The sequence below is a fragment of the Garra rufa genome, chromosome 16, assembly GCF_049309525.1.
Source record: "Garra rufa chromosome 16, GarRuf1.0, whole genome shotgun sequence".
Lineage (NCBI taxonomy): Eukaryota > Metazoa > Chordata > Actinopteri > Cypriniformes > Cyprinidae > Garra > Garra rufa.
This window is the reverse complement of record NC_133376.1, coordinates 41,784,984-41,805,981: the sequence shown is the minus strand read 5'-3', so window position 1 is coordinate 41,805,981 and position 20,998 is coordinate 41,784,984. Positions and strand designations below refer to the sequence as shown.

Genomic DNA, 20,998 nt, shown 5'->3' with positions numbered 1-20,998 from the left:
GTTAACGGGAGCGCGCATTGGTTTCATTCATTAGTTAGGATACACGAGTAAAACATGATCATCTTCACCAGTCATGGATTAAATATGTAATGGTTTGGCTTTTGATGAAAATTAAGATGTTTATAGGTGCAGTCGAGTCATTTGATTCAAATTAAAAAAGGTTTCACACATGAAAAAATGACCGCTTTTTTTAATAATGCCATTAAAACGGCGTCTGTTGACATAAAAAGAGACTCTGGACATTGACTTTCCACATTGTGGTGCTGTCACACTCCTGAAGACGCGAAAAGCTGAGGAACAGACAAACCGAATCAATTGAGTGAGTCATTTACGCAGGAACCGCTTCGATTCGCTCCGAAGCGATTCTCTAGCAAAAAAAAAAAAAAACCCCAGATCAAAACAGCCGTTCGTTTTCGAATTTCGATTTAACTGCTTGTAATGATTTTAAAAAGCACACAGTGAGGGGTGAAACGGAGCTTTTTGAAAATCCGACTCCGTTAAACTATTGCGTCGCTAAATAATTCACTCTTTCGAATCTCTCCAATCGGACCCCGTATCTTGAATCATTTGATTCAGATTGGAACTTTCGAGCTGGTTCGCGAATCATTTGATTTACATTGTAAACTTCGAGCAGGTTTGCAAAGCATTTGATCCAGATTGGAAATTTCAAACGGGTTCGAATCATTTGATTGATAGTGGAACTTCGGGGGTTTGTGAATCTTTTCGTGAATTAAATGATTTGCTTCACATCAAGGCAGCACTTATTTAATATAAAAAAAAAACAACAACAGTAAAATTGTTAAATATTATATATATATATATATATATATATATAATATATATATATATATATATATATATATATATATATATATATTTTTTTTTTTTTTTCAATTTGTTTTAAAATTTGAATTTATTTATGTGATCAAAGCACAATTTACCCCAGTCTTCAGTGTCGCACGATCCTTCAGAAATCATTCTAATATGCTGGCTTATCATTGATGTTGGAAGTTGTGCTGCTTTATATACATATATATATATATATATATATATATATATATATATATATATATATATATATGTATGTATGTATGTGATTCTATTTTCAGGATTCTTTGCGGAATAAAAAGTTAAAATGTAAAGCATTTGTGTATACACTCCAATATACAATACTGAGTTCTGAGTTCGTAGTCATTTTTTTTCTTTTCTTTTTTGAAAGAACTTAATACTTTTATTCAGCAAGGATGTGTTAAATTGCTAAATAGTGACAGTAAAGACTTGTATTGTTAGAAAATATTTTTATTTTGAATAAATGCCGTCTTTTAAACTTTCTATTTATTAGATATTCCTGAAAAGTATCAGAGATTACTAAAAATATCGGGCAGCACAGCTGTAGTATAGAAATGTTTCTTGAGCAGCAAATCAGCAAATTAGAATGGATCATGTGACACTGAAGACTGGAGTAATGATATTATATGTTTGAATGTGTTTGTGTGCAGCTGAAGATAAAGTCCCTCAGCGCTGGCGTTCATATTTGGCTCAGATGAGTGTGAACACCATGAAGACTCTGAACATCTGCATCGGACGTCCTGTCCTGATCTCCAGCGGCGCAGGACAGCAGCAGGTGTGTGTGTGTGTGTGTGTGTGTGTGTGTGTGTGTGTGTGTGTGTGTGTGTGTGTGTGTGTGTGTGTGTGTGTGTGTGTGTGTGTGTGTGTGTGTGTGAGATTATCATGGCTAATGCTGTTGATGTGTGTGTTGACTCTGTGTGTGTGTGTGTGTGTGTGTGTGTGTGTGTGAGATTATCATGGCTAATGCTGTTGATGTGTGTGTTGACTCTGTGTGTGTGTGTGTGTGTGTGTGTGTGTGTGTGTGAGATTATCATGGCTAATGCTGTTGATGTGTGTGTTGACTCTGTGTGTGTGTGTGTGTGTGTGTGTGTGTGTGTGTGTGAGATTATCATGGCTAATGCTGTTGATGTGTGTGTTGACTCTGTGTGTGTGTGTGTGTGTGTGTGTGTGTGTGTGTGAGATTATCATGGCTAATGCTGTTGATGTGTGTGTTGACTCTGTGTGTGTGTGTGTGTGTGTGTGTGTGTGTGTGTGTGTGATTATCATGGCTAATGCTGTTCGTGTGTGTGTGTGTGTGTGTGTGTGTGTGTGTGTGATTATCATGGCTAATGCTGTTCATGTGTGTGTTGACTCTGTGTGTGTGTGTGTGTGTGTGTGTGTGTGTGTTGACTCTGTGTGTGTGTGTGTGTGTGTGTGTGTGTGTGTGTGTGAGATTATCATGGCTAATGCTGTTGATGTGTGTGTTGACTCTGTGTGTGTGTGTGTGTGTGTGTGTGTGTGTGTGTGAGATTATCATGGCTAATGCTGTTGATGTGTGTGTTGACTCTGTGTGTGTGTGTGTGTGTGTGTGTGTGTGTGTGTGTGTGTGATTATCATGGCTAATGCTGTTCGTGTGTGTGTGTGTGTGTGTGTGTGTGTGTGTGTGATTATCATGGCTAATGCTGTTCATGTGTGTGTTGACTCTGTGTGTGTGTGTGTGTGTGTGTGTGTGTGTGTGTGTGTGTGTGTAGGTGTGTGTGGCGTGGCCAGCGTCTCAGTTTCCAGGCAGGCGTGTGGGTCTGCAGTCCAGCGTTCAGTCCGGTCTGAGAGTGACGTCTGGATCTCCGGTCGCACTGCAGCCCATCACCGGAGCCGTCCTACAGGCCCAAAACGTGCAGCTGACACTCAGGTAGACCAAACACACCAGATAATAACACTGTGGGAAATAATCATCAGCAGGTGTTTGTCTCTCAGGACTGCAGTAATTGTGAGTGAATGTCGCCATCTGCTGCTCAAGAGCAGAAACACAAGTTTGGCAGGGAAAATAAAGAAACTTAAGTGATTTAACTAGTTAAATAAAGGTAGATCACAGTGACACATTGTCAGTTGCCATAAAAATGCATTTCCCAAAAGTCATATGGACAGTAATGCACTTAAAATAAAAGTAAATGAGCCAAGAATCTTTTTTTATTTTTACACACATTTATTTAATTATTTAATTACTTTTTTTTTTCTCTTTCGTGTTATTTGAGCTGAAAAGTGTCTAAACCAGCCTTTTTCATTCTAAGGCCTTTCATTTTCTAACACACTCTGGATATTTCTGCTTTATTGACAAAACTGCTCATTTTCAAACTATTTAGAGAAACGGGAGTGGCAATATGTTGAAAAATAACACATGTTACAAATAAATCAATTAAATAATTGATAAACAATAATTCATAAGAGGTTTACATTTTTATTTCTAATGAATTTGCATCCCTTTCTAGTATTTTTTTAATTACAGTTTGTATGTTATTTACTCACAAATAGCAATTTTTATTTTAAATAAATAAATAAATATTTATATTGATTATAAACATTCTATAATTCCCATATATCAGATTTTTCCACGTCTGTTCCAGGTCTGGAATTCACACTTTTAAAATTCTCTTGTATATTCAGGTTTTCCAAGACTGTGAAAATCCTGGATCTTAAATGAAAACGTCAGTTTATAGTTTATATGTAGCTGTTTTGTCTATATTTTAAAGCTTTTTTTCTCTCATTTTAAATAATTTTAAGCCATCCCTGGTTGAGAACCACTGGTTATAAACAAAGGGTTATTTTAGTATCGTTGAGATACTATATATGATATAAATCAATGTTTAGTACAATTTTTTTTTGTTTGTTTAGGGTTATTTTCGTCATTTTTATAAAATTTTTTATTTTGTAGTATGATATGTTTTTATTCATTTTATTTTAGATTTAGTTGAGCTTAATTAATAACAATGAGAAATGTTTCAATTACACTTTTGAAAATGTTTTGATTTATTTAAATATATATACAAGGCCTGACATTAACTTTTTTGATCACCAGCCACTTTGGCTTTATTAATATTATGTTGCCTATTTAAAGGGCGTTTTTTCGTATTAAATGCATGCGTCATCTTCTTTCGTTTCAAATTCTTATGTTTTATTAATAATATAACTTAATTTAATAAGACACTATAGGGCTGTTATTAGTCCAATTAAAACGGTATTATCGAAAACTGATCTTTTCACTGCAGGAGAAACAAAAGCAGCTTAAGTGGCATTCAGATGCATTTACACATGTTTAATGAAGCTAAAATGTTGGAAAACAGTATAAATAATGTTATGAGCTTGGTGTTTAAAATCAGTTATTTATATATATATATATATATATATATATATATGTCACCCTGGACCACAAAACCAGTCTTAAGTCGCTGGGGTATATTTGTAGCAATAGCCAAAAATGCATTGTATGGGTCAAAATTATTGATTTTTCTTTTATGCCAAAAATCATTAGGATATTAAGTAAAGATCATGTTCCATGAAGATTTTTTGTAAAATTCCTACTGTAAATATATCAAAATGTAATTTTTGATTAGTAATATGCATTGCTAAGAACTTAATTTGGACAACTTTAAAGGTGTTTTTCCCAGTCTTTTTGATTTTTTTGCACCCTCAGATTTCAGATTTTCAAATAGATTTATCTCGGTCAAATATTGTCGTATCCTAACAAACCATACATCAATAGAAAGCTTATTTATTGAGCTTTCATATGATGTATACATCTCAGTTTTGTAAAATTTAACCTTATGACTGGTTTTGTGGTCCAGGGTCACATATAATAAAATATGAAATGTTGGGGGAGAAAAAGCAAAGATAAGATACTTTTAAATATAAACGTAAACTGCCAATTGGTGGCTGCAAGTCGCTTGATGAATGACTCATCGAGTCGATTCGTTCAGACAGATGATTCATTCAAGAATGAATCAAGTGCTTGTTTTTATGAATGGACCAGTGAGTCATTGACTCAAATGATTCATTCAGAAACGCTGAATCATTCTGTAATGAAACACAGCTGTATGTTGCTCAGAGATGCATGACTGTTCTGCTGGGATCTGTTGTTTTGAACAATTTCCGTTAACCAACATTTGCTTAACTAGGCTATATGTTATGAATATAAAAATATATTTTTACTGCACTATGTATATATATATATTTAAATCTTACAGGCCTGAAGACAAAGTGCTGAATACAGAAGAGTTCATGAATTATCTTCTGCGGATGTTGGGTAACAAACACTCTTATTTCTCAAACTCTCGTTGAACGATGGCATTATTTTCAGCCGCTCACAGACGTTGTCTTCTTTTCCAGACGGTCGGGTTCTGCTTCCGGGCGGCAGTGTGTCCGTGTCGTATTTTGGGCGTCAGTGTGTTTTGGGCGTGGATTCAGTGACGGGTGTCGATGGAGAGACTCTGAGACGGTTAGACAGCGTCACTGTTGATCTCTCCTCACAGCTGGAACAGCTGTCCATCCACCAGAGTACACCTGACAGACCACATGACCCTTCACCTCTGACCCCTGACCAATCACATGAACCCTCACCGCTGACCCCTCAGTCCACACCCTGCAAACTGAGTGACTCTGTTCTCAGCCCATCTGAAGCGTCGTTCACAGACAGTTTTCTTCCGGACCGGTGCGGACGATCATCCACGGACACCTTCTACGCCGTCTGCAGCTCCACCACTCTGAGCGTGTGTGACCCCGCTGAGCGGGACGAGGGCGAGGAGGGGGGCGAAGGGTCAAAGGTCACGTACAGTATGATCGGCGGCCTCAGCGGTCAGCTGCAGGTCATCAGGGAGACCATCGAACTGCCGCTCAAACACCCGGAGCTCTTCAGGAACTATGGTGAGTGAGGTCAGAGGTCAGATCCGGAAGGCACAACCTCTGACCTTTGACTTTTGAACTTCACTTCTAACATCTTTTGCCTCGGTACAATCCATATACTTAATAGGAGAGATTTGCGGTAGACAACACTAGGGTTTTTTATTGTTAACTAAATGTGAAATTATTCAAACATTTTTTTAAATTGAAATAAAGAAATAAAGTCAAATAAAATATAAATATTAGATGTAAAAACGTAAACTAAATAAAAATGGAAAATGCTGCATGACAACTTACTGAAACAAGTTAAGCTGTAGTATTAAAATTACTCATTTAAATTCAACTAAAATACAATTAATACTAAAACTGAAATAAAAACTAAAGTTAAACGTTTTAAATATAAAAAAAATTAAAGCTCATAAAAATAACACAAGCAAAAAAATTTACTAAATAAAACATAAAATATAAAAAGTGAATTTAAAATATTACTAACAACTGTAATAGTATGTAAATAGTACTAAATTACTAACTGAAATACAATTGAAAAAAATAAAATGTTTAGACATGTAAAAAAAAAAACAATAAACTAAAATGACAAGTATACTGAAATACAATTAAAACTGAAATAAAGTAAAACTTGTTAAATATTAAAAAAATAAAAACTCAAATGACAAAAGCAAAAAAAAACAAAATAGAAAATATAAAAAGTGAAAAATATTACTAAAAACTCTAATAGTATGTAAATAGTACTAAATCACTAAGTGAAATACAATTGAAAATAAAAAGAAATTTAATATAAAATTAATAAAAAATAATAATAAACTAATTAAAATTACAAGCATATGACAAAAATGAAAACTGAAATACTATGGGTTTAAAAAACAACTCATTAAAATGACAAAAGCAAAAAAATAAATAAATAGAAAATAAAAAAAGAGATTTAAAATATTAAAAACTAAAATAGTACTAACTTACTAACTGAAATACAATTTAAAAAAAGAAAAATGTTTAGTAATACAAAAAAATAAAACTAATTAAAATGACAATCATATGACAAAAATACTAAACAATTATACTTAAAATAAAAACTGAAAATGTACAAATAAAAATAAGTTAAAATATTACTAAAGAAACTTAATAGTATATAAATAGTACTAAAATACCAGTAAAACTGAAAAAAATAAAGTAATGACAAATGCACATGACAAAAATAAAAACATATATATATGTATGTGTATATATATATATATATATATATATATATATAAAAATACTAAAATAATATTAATTGAAGCCCACTGTGGGATGCTGTTTCCCACAATGCAATGTACTTGACACAAACTTTAATTGCCTGTGACAAAAAGTGATATCAGCTTTTCCTCTTTTTGACTCATCATTAAATCAGACTGGACTTTCCACATGAAGTTGTTTAGAAATGCTAATAAATTTGTTTATTTATATATATTTATTTATTTATTTAAAAGCATGTAGTGTGATGATTATTACAGTTTTACATGCTGTGTTTATGTTGTCTCTGATGTGGTCATGTGACATGAGCGTGTGTCTGTCAAACAGGAATCCCGCCTCCTCGAGGGGTGCTGCTGTACGGGCCGCCCGGCTCAGGGAAGACCATGATTGGACGAGCCGTAGCCAATGAAGTGGGAGCTCACATGAGCGTCATCAACGGCCCTGAGATCATGAGCAAGTGTGTGAGAAAAAACTGGCACAGCATCACAAGATAAAGAACAAGACAAAAGACTGTAGACATATCTAATATACATATATAAAATTATACACATTTTGGCAAAATCAAAACTGATCACCAAAACAGCAGCAACATAACTAAAAAAACTGTAAATCACAATTTTTAAATTGTGATAATTAAAATAATAACAAAACAATATAACAACAAAACAAACAACAACAAAAATAAATATATAACATAATTACAGTTTTTTGAATTCACTTTAAAATGGTCCATTTCTTAAAATATTTTTATGTATTTTAGCTAAACTTAAATTGACAATCAAAACAACAAATAAATATAAAAATAGTAATTTAAAAAAAATAAAACAAAGCTGAAATTTACAATCAAAATAACATGAACTGAGAATAATAAAAAATATTTATTTCAGAGATATGCGGTATACAACATTAGTGCTGTTATTGTTAACTAAATGTAAAATTATATAAAAAAAATGAAATAAAGAAATAAAATCAAATAAAATATAAATATTAAATGTAAAAACATTAAAATAAATAAAAATGAGAAATGTTGTTAGAAGTTACTGAAACAAGTTTAAATTGTAGTGTTAAAAATGACTCATTTAAATTCAATAAAAAATTATACTGAAATACAATTAAAAACTTAAACTGAAATAAAAAACTAAAGTTAACCTTTTTAAATATTGAAAAAATAAAAAATAAAAACGACAATGACAAAAGCAAAAAAAACCGAAATAAAATAAAAAAATATAAAACAAAAAGGTGAATTCAAAATATTAAAAACTATAAAAACTATAAACTAATTAAAATGAAAAGCATATGACAATAAAATTACTAAAAAAAAGAAAAAAGAACAATAAAAAGTAAAACTTTCTGTATTTTTATAACCATATACTATATAATTGTAATATGTAACATACAGTCGTGGCCAAAAGTTTTGAGAATTACATAAATATTGGAAATTGGAAAAGTTGCTGCTTAAGTTTTTATAATAGCAATTCACATATACTCCAGAATGTTATGAAGAGTGATCAGATGAATTGCATAGTCCTTTGCCATGAAAATTAACTTAATCCCGAAAAAAACTTTCCACTGCATTTCATTGCTGTCATTAAAGGAGCTGCTGAGATCATTTCAGTAATGGTCTTGTTAACTCAGGTGAGAATGTTGACCAGCACAAGGCTGGAGATCATTATGTCAGGCTGATTGGGTTCGAATGGCAGACTTGACATGTTAAAAGGAGGGTGATGCTTGAAATCATTGTTCTTCCATTGTTAACCATGGTGACCTGCAAAGAAACGCGTGCAGCCATCATTGCGTTGCATAAAAATGGCTTCACAGGCAAAGATATTGTGGCTACTAAGATCAGTGTTGTTTTTGACAACCATCTTAGATTTAGTCTTGGTCTTAGTCTTTTGGACTAAAATGCTTCTTAGTTTTAGTCAAATTTTAGTCACTTCTATATGTGATAGTTTTAGTCCAATTTTAGTCGACGAAAAGTCAAAAAGGTTTTAGTCTAGTTTTAGTCAAAAAAAGGGAAAAAAGTAGTCTTTTAACAAATTAATGTAGGTCAGTAAGTATTTTGCTGTTGGGTAGTGTCACTTATAAGTTGTGAAAATAGCAGATCTATAGTTCAACACAATGTGAGCTTCCGGATCGACTATTTTCACCAATAATTACAATAATGAAGGAATGTTTTAGAACATAAAAGACAAACAAGGATGGAATGCTAAAACGGCTTGCCATACTAGTATAGCAAAGAGTATTTAATGCTAAAACGGCTTGCCATAGCGTCAGATACTTTTTCGGTTTTGATTGGCATGCACAATAAGCGGAAATGTCGTGCATTTTAAACGTCTGACGGACCACCCACTAACATTTTCGTCTATTCTCGTCTCGTCAACGAAAACTCACACACGTCTCGTCATGTTTTAGTCATCAACGAGCCATTTTTATATCGTCATCGTCTCGTTATCGTCATGAAAAAAAGTTGCGCCAATGAAATGATTTCGTCATCGTCATCGTTGACGAAAACAACACTGACTAAGATTACACCTAAATCAACAATTTATAGGATCATCAAGAACTTCAAGGAAAGAGGTTCAATTCTTGTTAAGAAGGCTTCAGGGCGTCCAAGAAAGTCCAGCAAGCGGCAGGATGGTCTCCTAAAGAGGATTGAGCTGCGGGATCGGAGTGCCACCAGTGCAGAGCTTGCTCAGGAATGGCAGCAGGCAGGTGTGAGCGCATCTGAACACACAGTGAGGACAAGACTTTTGAAAGATGGCCTGGTGTCAAGAAGGGCAGCAAAGAAGCCACTTCTCTCCAAAAAAAACATCAGGGACAGATTGATCTTCAGCAAAAAGTATGGCGAATGGACTGCTGAGGACTGGGGCAAAGTCATATTCTCTGATGAAGCCTCTTTCCGATTGTTTGGGGCATCTGGAAAAAGGCTTGTCCGGAGAAGAAAAGGTGAGCGCTACCATCAGTCCTGTGTCATGCCAACAGTAAAGCATCCTGAGACCATTCATGTGTGGGGTTGCTTCTCATCCAAGGGAGTGGGCTCACTCACAATTTTGCCCAAAAACACAGCCATGAATAAAGAATGGTACCAAAACACCCTCCAACAGCAACTTCTTCCAACAATCCAACAACAGTTTGGTGAAGAACAATGCATTTTCCAGCACGATGAAGCACCGTGCCATAAGGCAAAAGTGATAACTAAGTGGCTCGGGGACCAAAACGTTGACATTTTGGGTCCATGGCCTGGAAACTCCCCAGATCTTAAAACTCGTGGTCAATCCTCAAGAGGCGGGTGGACAAACAAAAACCCACTAATTCTGACAAACTCCAAGAAGTGATTATGAAAGAATGGGTTGCTATCAGTCAGGATTTGGCCCAGAAGTTGATTGAGAGCATGCCCAGTCGAATTGCAGAGGTCCTGAAAAAGAAGGGCCAACACTGCAAATACTGACTCTTTGCATAAATGTCATGTAATTGGCGATAAAAGCCTTTGAAACGTATGAAGTGCTTGTAATTATATTTCAGTACATCACAGAAACAACTGAAACAAAGATCTAAAAGCAGTTGAGCAGCAAACTTTGTGAAAACTAATATTTGTGTCATTCTCAAAACTTTTGGCCATGACTGTATATATATATATAAAATAAATAAATAAATAAATATATATATATGTGTGACCCTGGACCACAAAACCAGTCATAAGGTTAAATTTGACAAAACTGAGATTTATACATCATATGGAAGCTCAATAAATAAGCTTTCTATTGATGTATGGTTTGTTAGGATAGGACAATATTTGGCCGAGATACATCTATTTGAAATCAGAAATCTGAGGATGCAAAAAAATCAAAAATACTGAGAAAATCACCTTTAAAGTTGTTCAAATTAAGTTCTTAACAATGCATATTACTAATCAAAAATTACATTTTGATATGTTTACAGTAGGAATTTTGCAAAAAATCTTCATGGAACATGATCTTTACTTAATTTCTTAATGATTTTTGGCATAAAAGAAAAATCAAAAAATTTGTCCCATGCAATGTATTTTTGGCTATTGCTACAAACATACCCCAGCGACTTAAGACTGGTTTTGTGGTCCAGGGTCACATATATATATATATATATATATATATATATACATACAGTGCAATAATCATATTTAATTAATATTGGTTGTCATGAGTGTATGAATGTCTCTAAATCTCTGCAGGTTTTATGGAGAAACTGAAAGCAGATTAAGGCAGATTTTCACCCAGGCCTCACAGAGGTAAGAAAAACTTTAATTTCACTGTGTGACGATAGAGATGTTGATGAATAAACCGTGATCACAGTGTGTGTGTGCACTGACAGACAGCCTGCCATCATCTTCATCGATGAGTTAGACGCTCTGTGTCCCAAAAGAGAAGGAGCTCAGAATGAGGTTGAGAAGAGGGTCGTGGCCACACTGCTGACGCTCATGGACGGGATCGGATCCGTAAGTATCTGTGTTTGATTTCAGTTAGAGTCTGTGTCGTTCTAGTCAACGTTAATGAATCCTCAGTATCTGAAGACACTCTGAACTCTGAATTAGCAGCTCTCAAGCTTTGTGACTTAAAGGCCCCAATACATGTGTGACCCTGGATTACAAAACCAGTCATAAGGGTCAATTTTTCATACTTTTCATTGATGTATTGTTTGTTAGGATCACACAATATGTGGCCGAGATACAACTATTTTAAAGTCAGAAATCTGAGGGTGCAAAAAATCTAAATATTGAGGAAATCACCTTCAAAGTTGTCCAAATGAAGTTCTGAGCAATGCATATTACTAATCAAAAATTATGTTTTGATATATTTACAGTAGGAAATGTACTAAATATCTTCATGGAGCATGCTCTTTACTTAATATCCTATTGATTTTTGATAATTATGATATGATAACTATAACTAATTATGATAACATTGCTTGTTTTCATTCTGTTTTATTAACAGAAAGTAATTGTTGAAATTAAATTCAATTAGTTCAATTCAGTTAATTTCGTTTTTTGTTTCCAAAATATATAAGATTCTGATTTTACAAATGAAAAAATATTATATTATATAATATTATATATTATAGTTTTATTTAATATTTTATAAATTTTTATTTTGGTATGCTTTCAGGGATTCATTTTAGTTCAACTTTTAATCACTTTCAGTGAGTTTTGTTGTGAGTTAGTCGTTTTTATTTTTATACTTCTTTTTTTTTAATGTCTGTTTTTTATAAATTTTTAGTTACAATTTTAGTAATTAGAGTTTGTAATTTTGTATTACTTTTTTTTTAAATAAGTGCCTGTATTGTTTATTTATTTATTTATATTGTTGTTATTTTAGTACTTCAACTTTTTAAAAAAGAGAAATAATACTTATCTGAAAATAAGTTTTTTTTTATATTTAATTACAGTTAACATTTCATTTTTAAGTAGCAAACATTATGGTTTTAGGTATAGTAAAAACAGTCCTGGTTTATGTGTATGTTTTTGTGTGTTTTAAACATTTTAATTAAGTTAAATCAATCTTAAAGGTAAACGGCGATGAGAAAATGGGGAAAATGACTTGAGTTATTTATTATATCATAAATATGCATAGATATTTGCCCAGACAGAATGCTACAAAAAAAATCATTCAAGAGAGATATGCAATTAAAATGTATGAGGGGGAAAAAAATTGTAAGTTGTTTTTTCGCACCATATTTTGTCCTGTGGTCTTTCTTTCTTTCTTTTTGTTCAATCTAATATTTTCAATCTTATATTTTTTTTAGTTTAGTTAAATAGTGGTGACATGAATTTGAAAGTACAAATATTGCATGCATGCACTTATAAACTGAATGTGTAATAATAATCAATCAGAAATTAGAATAATATTGGTTGAAATGATTTTAGTTGAAGTGCAGCGTGTCATGCACCTCAAAACAGATTCCAGTGAATATCTAGAGTGTGTGATGTTTGTCATATAAGTTGTGTGTTTGTTGTTCTCAGGAGGGTCACAGCGGGCAGCTCCTGGTTCTGGGAGCCACCAATCGTCCTCATGCGCTGGATCCGGCTCTGCGGCGGCCCGGACGCTTCGATAAAGAGCTGGAGATCGGCGTTCCCAATGCAGACGGGCGGATGGATATCCTGCAGAAGCAGCTGCGCTCCATGCCGTGTGACGTCAGCGACGATGAGCTGCGGGAACTAGCCGACGCCGCGCACGGATACGTGGGAGCCGACCTCGCCGCCGTCTGCAAGGAAGCTGGTGAGTGTTTAACCCTTCGTTTTGGAATCACACTCATGGTCTTTGGGGTCTACAAAACTTAAATTTTGTAACAAAATAATAGTTAAAATGTATAATAATTTTTTGTCCTGTTTATTAATGTTTTTGCTCCACATTTGTGCAGTTTTGGTAGGATTTATGCTATTTTTTAAATATATATAAATGATTAAATAAATATTTATTTTTAATAGTTTTATATGCAAAAACAGCTTTTTATGTAAAATTCACTTTACAAAATACCCACATTTTAAACTTTCATTCATGGGAATAACATGGATAATTTGACATGGTTTAGTGTAAGATTTTTGCCCATTTTTTGGGAAAATGCAGTTTTAAAAGTAAAAAAATATAACTTTTACCACTAGATGGCTGCAGAGCACTACTATTAACTAATTGCTATTTGACCAACAATAAGATATTTTTTCACAAGTTTTTTTCTGTTGAGTACATATCTACATATTATGAAATCACAATTATAACAATAAAAATTGCTTTTTGTCAAAGTTAAGCATTTTGTGTTTATTACATATTGAGTAGCAGTACACAACATCAACATAAGAATGCAACAACAACATCTTCTTTTTTTTTTTTTTTGACAAATTATAAGAGAGCAGTTTTTACGGTCTCCAAATGTAGTCCTGTGTGTTTCATGATATGTAGATATGAACTCAACTGAAAAAAAACTTGTGAAAAGATATCTTTCAGGTGGTCAAATAGCAAAAAGCATATAGTGGAGCTCTGCAGCCACCTGCTGGTAAAAGTATTTTTTTTACGTTTAAAACTGGATTTTCCAAAAGATGTGCAAAAATATTACACTAAACCATGTGAAATTATCCATGTTATCCCCATGAATGAAAGTTAGACATGTGGGTCTTTTATAAGTTGAATTTTACATAAAAAGTATAAAAAATATTTATTTATTTATTAATTTATATAAATTTACAAATATCATAAATCCTCCGATAATTAATATATATATATATATATATATATATATATATAATTTTTTTTTTTTTTTTAACAAAAATTTTTGTTACAAAATTGTAGTCGAGTGTGACTTTTTTTTTTTTTTTTTTTTTGCAAAAGTCATTTGGGGTAAAAAATACCCCAAAGACCGTTAAAGGGTTAAAGAAGTTCACTTCCAGAAAAAAAATTTAGAGATAATGTACTCACCCCCTTGTCATCTGAAATGTTTACATCTTTCCTCAGTTGTAAAGAAATTATGTTTTTTGAGAAAAACATTTGAGGATTTCTCTCCATATAGTGGACTTTTATGGTGCCCCGAGTTTGAACTTCCAAAATAACGTTTAAATGCAGCTTCAAAGGACTCTAAACGATCCCAGCCGAGGAAGAAGAGTCCTATCTAGCGAAATGATTTTCTAAATTCATTTTCTAAAAATAAATTGACAATTTATATACTTTTTAACCTCAAATGCTCATCTTGTCTAGCTCTGCTTGCACTCCTGTTCAAGACAGTTAGGGAATGTCAGAAAACTCACATCTCATTTCTCCTCTAACTTCACAATCATCCTACATCGCTGCAGAAGTACAGACCCAGAGTTTACAAAGTGAACGTGCAAAGAAGATCAAACAGCCTTTACAAAAAAAAAAGGTAAAACAGTGATGTAGAGCGATTTTGAAGTTGGAGGAGAAAATGAGATGAGAGTTTTTCAACATGCCCTAACTGTCTTGAACTGGAATACACAGAGTTCACGCAGAGCTAGACAAGAAGAGCATTTGAGGTCTACAAGTATATAAATTGTCAATTTGTTTAGAAAGTAACTGATCGTTTCGCTAGATAAGACCCTTCCTCCTCGTCTGAGATCGTTTAGTGCCCTTTGAAGCTGCATTTAAACTGCGTTTTTAACCTAAGTGAACTTTAACCTTAGTAAACTAATCCTTTTAATATCAGACCACGGTGTGGCTTGACCTTTGACATCTGTGTGTACAATATGTGTGGATTTCGTCCCGAAATCCGTGGATTATCAATAGGTTGTAGAGTAAGAGATGCCTATTAACATTCTAATGAATAAAAGTATTAATTTCTTACTGAACAATAGTGTACTTTAGGGCTGCTCGATTATGGCAAAAATCATAATCAAGATTGTAATCATGATTATTTAACACGATTATGACTGGGTCCAAAACTTTATGTTAGAGATTAATTTAAAATAGCAATACAACACAAATAAGATACAAATGAGACAAAAAAACAAAAAACAAAATACTGAATACGTTTTTGCAAGTCTAAAGTAGTTTAACAATACTATAGATATTAAATGTAATTATTTGAATGTAAAATAAAACAGCGTCTTCATTGTAAGAATTAAACATGCTTTGTTTCTTCTTAAAACTACAAACGTCCTTCATTCAAGAGCAGTGAGGGATTTTTCTCTTTGTGTTTTTGCATTTTATTAATGTTTAGCACAGAGATGGCAGGAGGAATATTATCTGTTGCCGCTTTAAGAGCCACACGGATCCAATATACTGTTACACACTTATTTTCATTCTCAACTGTTTATGATCATTTAAGACAGAACTGACAAGGGTTTACATGAATAATCACCAAACGCCTCATTTTGAAAAATTTATGCGTGTATTTGACCATTTAGGAGCGCACCTTGAGCTAAATGTCCGTGTTCTGCTCCGTCTCTGAGTGCATACATGCATAAGTGCACAAGTTAAAAACACAACATCAAATAAACACTAATAAATCAAGCATGTTCTGTTTTCTGAAAGTCACGTTACATGATTTTACTGATTTGCATGTGAAATTGGGCTTTTAATGGAGGAGCGAATGCACACCACTGGAAAGGGGACAGAATTAGGCGCAATAATCTTTTCATCTCCATTACTGTGTTTTCATGATCATTTGAAGCAGAAATCAAATCATTCGATTAATTGCACAGCTCTAGTGTACTTTCACATTTCTGAATCTATTCAGTTTGTTCTGCTCCTGGTTCATCCTGTCATTAGTTCTCCTGCTGCAGGTGTTTGTGTTTGTCCTCTTATTTTTGTGGTTGAATGCGTCTTTAAGGCTGGTGTTTCCTCCTCGGGTCACAATGACCTGCATGCATGCAGACAACAGCACTTCCTGTGGAGACACGCAGTCACACACGGATGAGAGACAGAGAGAGACAGAGAATGCAAAAATAGACAGAGTCTGTTTACTCCATCAGTGGGTCTCTGAGGGACGGTTTGGTTTTCTTTGGCAAGGTCAAGACAGCTGTGTGTGTGTTTCTGTGAGCTCAGCATTCAGTCACTCAGAGCTCAAATCTCCCTCATTCACTGAAACTGATCTCCAGTCAGCGTCTGATCAATAATGCGCAGTTTCCTCTGAACGACCTGCTGCAGAGAAACACACTGAAACACCCGAGCAAATCTAATGCATCCTCTGTGCAGGAGCTGGATTTATTAAAAAATACTCCTACAGTAACACTTCAAAACATTCTTACTTCAAAAGTTTACATATATGTGACCCTGGACCACAAAACCAGTCATAAGGTTAAATTTCACAAAATTGAGATGTATACATCATATGAAAGCTCAATAAATAAGCCTTCTATTGATGTATGGTTTGTTAGGACAGGACAATATTTGACCGAGATACATCTATTTGAAAATCTGAAATCTGAGGGTGCAAAAAAATCAAAATACTGAGAAAATCACCTTTAAAGTTGTCCAAATTTAGTTCTTAATGCATATTACTAATCAAAAATTACATTTTGATATATTTACAGTAGGAATTTTATAAAAAATCTTAATGGAACATGATCTTTACTTAATTTCCTAATGATTTTTGGCATAAAAGAATAATCAATAATTTTGACCCATGCAATGTATTTTTGGCTATTGCTACAAATATACCCCAGCGACTTAAGACTGGTTTTGTGCTGCAGGGTCACATATTATAGGAATTAGGAATGCACTGAATGTTCGGCAACCAAAATTATTAGGCCGAAAAAATATATAAATGATTGCGAATTATTAATTTTAAGTTAAATTGAATGATAAAAATGTTCAGTGTTAAATTGTTGTTTTGTAATTTAATTCTTTTTCTTTGAAAAGCAAGACAAAACTGTAAAAAGCAAATATTGGATATTTAATTTATGCAATGGTGAAAAAAATGAGCGTTTTTTTTAGGGGTGGGCATAGATTAATTTTTTTAATCTAGATTAATCTAGATTAAATCTTGGAATTAATCTAGATTAATCTAGATTAAAATGGCTAATTTGAATTCTGCTGAAGGCATTCAGAATAAGTGTGCTACCCAAATAATGACTAAAAGTAAGTCTTTGAGAATGGATCATAAAGCTCATAAAGCTGTATTATGATAATTTGTTGATGAAAATAAATTATGTTCAATTAGATGTACTTGTGTTTACTAACTAACTAGCAATGAAATTATTTTTTCTACCTATTAGATTGTGTTTTTTTTTTAACGTCAACACCTACCCAACCCATTACATGTTACACCGTACTTTTATTTTGACAGGTTGCCGTGACGTTTCTGTGTCATACAGTATGATATGATGCTAGTTTTCTCAAATGAAACGATAAAAGTGACACTCACAGCAGTTTGGGAGATTAAGTTTATCTGTTCATGTGAGATTAAAAAAAAGACAAAAATTAGCGAGAGCGTCACGTGTGTTTCAGCATGCGTGTAGTAAAAGCTCGTCTCCGCCATGCATACATACAGCTAGGCAAACGGAACATTTCAGATTCATATTAAAACGGTCTTTTTGCATTTCAGTTTTCACATACACTAGTCCATATCGCGATTTGAATTAAGTGACTGACCAACATTAGATTTATGAATCCAAAAAACGACGAATTTACGTGGCATTTCGCGCTATAGTAGATTCGGTTTTTATGAATGGAGGACGACGCGATCCTGTCTGTGTTTTGGCGGAGGAGACTTAAACGCGTGACCATATTCGGTATACATCCGCGTTAAACTATCAAGGTGAAAGTCATCATAGCTTGCGTAGTTTAGACCCAGCTCCCAACCCAAATATGAGAATAGATTAACGGCGATATTTTTTTTATCGCACGATAAGAGTTTCGCGTTAACGCAGCACGTTAACGCCGATAACGGCCCACCACTAGTTTTTTTCTTTAGTGATAGTTGTTCATGAGTCCCTTGTTTGTCCTGAACAGTTCAACTGTCTGCTGTTCTTCAGAAAAATCTAAAAAATTCTTTGTTCTTAATGCATGTTTTTTTCCTTCTGGAGCATCAGTGAGTGTTTGAACCTTCTGTAATAGTTGCATATGAGTCCCTCAGTTGTCCTCAGTGTGAAAAGATGGATCTCAAAATCATACAGTCATTGTTGGAACGGGTTCAAATACACAAATGCTGGAAAACCAAAGGCTTTTTGAGATTTTTCTGAAGAACAGCAGGACAAACAAGGGACTCGTGAACAACTATCACTAAACAAAAAACACAGCTGTGGATCATTCAGGAAAAGTCTTGTGGACTTTTTTTAAAACGTATTTTATGTGGAACGAATATTTTATTCAGGTCAGTATTAAATAAATAAAAAGAACATGCATTGTGTATGATCCCTCTTATGTTAAAATAATTAACATTTTGCAGATTCTGAAAGGAGGATGTAAACCTTAAAAAAAATTTTTGTGGCAATACAAAATATTCATAATTTTATTTTTGTCTGATATGTAGAACTGCATTCTAAAGACTTGGTTTCATGAATCCAGCCCTGTGATTTTATGACAGATGGCTTTGTCTTTCCTGAAGTAAAGGCAGAAGAGAAGCAGCCCGTGTAAATCACACCGAACGATCCTAAAGCAGAATAAATAGCCGTGTGTGAATGACGGCTTCTTCCTTATACAGTCTTTCTCCTGCTCGCTCTTTCCTTTTACAGCCAGGCCAGTTTTCGGACACAAACCCGCGCTGGGTTTATAAGTGTGTCCTGTTTATAAATCCGGAAGCGTTTGTGACGCTTGTGTCCTCATTGCCCTCTGGAGTCTGTTCTTTCTGTCTTATTTCATGTAAGCGCTGGTATTGTTTCTTCACCGCAGCTGTGTCTGTAAATACAGGAACAAGAGAGATCCCAAACATCCCTGCTTTGCTCAGTTTCTCTTCTCTTCTCTTCCTCCTTTCTATCTTTCTTCAGTCAAATGAAGCACGTCATCTTTTAATGATGTAGAAGTTGTTTTGTTTTGTCCATTTTCTGGCTTTAAATTTAAATATCACACACAATTCATGAAAAAAGCATTCAGAAGCCTTTTTACTTACGCACTGTAATGATTTTCAACTAAAAGATTAAAAGAGAAAATTTAGTAGAAATAAGTATAAGATAAAGATGAATTTTTTTAGTTATAATCTAGACATGCAGAAGATGAATGTGCATATAAATAAAACAAAACATAAAAAAAGATGAATTTGCACATTATCTACTGTACTGTATATACAACAGTATAAATATATGAAAATGTATATATAAATAATTATTATGTAGACTAGGGAAAAATAACTTGGTGATCAATTGATGATCATTATTATTAACTAAAACAAAAACAATTAAAAAAACATTTTTGTCATTTGAAATAAAGTAAATGTTAAGTAAAGTAAAATAAAATATTTATTTTAAATATATTTATATTTATACTTATTTTATCTCAGCAACATTTATTTTCTAACTTGCTAAAATAACTAACAAAAAATGAATACAATTATATAGACATAAAAACTAATAATAAAGGCTGAAACACAATTTCTAAACAAATAAATAATAATAAGTAAATCTGAAAATTAATTCAATATATTAATAAAAACTATAATTGTATATCATTGATAATAAAGCACAACTGATGATCAATAATATGTAATGTCACTTTAAGACATTTATCACACACCGTTTACGAAAAAAAGCATTCTGAAGCCTTTTTACTTATGCACTGTAATGATTTTCCACTTACAAATGAACTTAAATGTAAGTAATTTAATCTAGATACGCAGAAGATGAATGTGCACATTATCTACTGCATGTAAACAAATAATTTAGTCAGTGATTTAAATATTTAAAATAAATATTTTATTTTACTTAATGTTTAGTTAAGTAAAATAAAATATTTATTTATTTTAAATATTTATATTTATGCTTATTTTATTTCAGCAACATTTATTTTCTAACTTAAGATACTAAAATTACTCAAATTAAAACTGAATAAAATTATAAAGACATATAAAAAACTAATAATAAAGGCCAAAACACAACATTTCTAAAAAATAAATAAAAATAAGTAAATCTGAAAATTAATTCAATATATTAATAAAAACTATAATTGTGTATCATTGATGAAAAAAGCACACTTTAAGACATTTATCACACAAATTATGAAAAAAAAAAGCATTTAGAATCCTTTTTACTTACAGTATGCACTGTAATGATTTTCAACTTACAAATTAACTTAAAAATTAAAGTAATATAATCTAGATACGCAGAAGGTGAATGTGCACATTATCTACTGTATGTATAACAGTATAAATATATGTAAATGTATTTTATTTTAGTTAAGTAAAATAAAATATTTATTTATTTTAAATATTTATATTTATACTTAATTTATTGCAGCAACATTTATTAATCTAGATATGCAGAAGATGAATATACACATTATCTGCTGTATGTATAACAGTATAAATATGTGTAAATGTATAAAAAATATGTATTATTTAGACTAGGGGGAAAAATAATTTAGTCAGTGATTTAAATATTTAAAATATTTTATTTTACTTAATGTTT

The 20,998-nt window shown here is 32.8% G+C and overlaps 1 protein-coding gene across 1 annotated transcript in view; it reads left to right on the top strand.

The window, feature by feature from the left end:
* The window catches only part of afg2a (AFG2 AAA ATPase homolog A), an 82,531-nt gene that overhangs the window by 199 nt on the left and 61,334 nt on the right, over window positions 1-20,998 (top strand). The window contains exons 2-9 of the mRNA XM_073820253.1: window positions 1,500-1,624; window positions 2,580-2,737; window positions 5,067-5,125; window positions 5,209-5,742; window positions 7,294-7,423; window positions 11,174-11,230; window positions 11,314-11,437; window positions 12,959-13,214. Coding sequence (XP_073676354.1) covers window positions 1,500-1,624; window positions 2,580-2,737; window positions 5,067-5,125; window positions 5,209-5,742; window positions 7,294-7,423; window positions 11,174-11,230; window positions 11,314-11,437; window positions 12,959-13,214 — 1,443 coding nt within the window. The remainder of the gene's footprint in view (window positions 1-1,499; window positions 1,625-2,579; window positions 2,738-5,066; window positions 5,126-5,208; window positions 5,743-7,293; window positions 7,424-11,173; window positions 11,231-11,313; window positions 11,438-12,958; window positions 13,215-20,998) is intronic.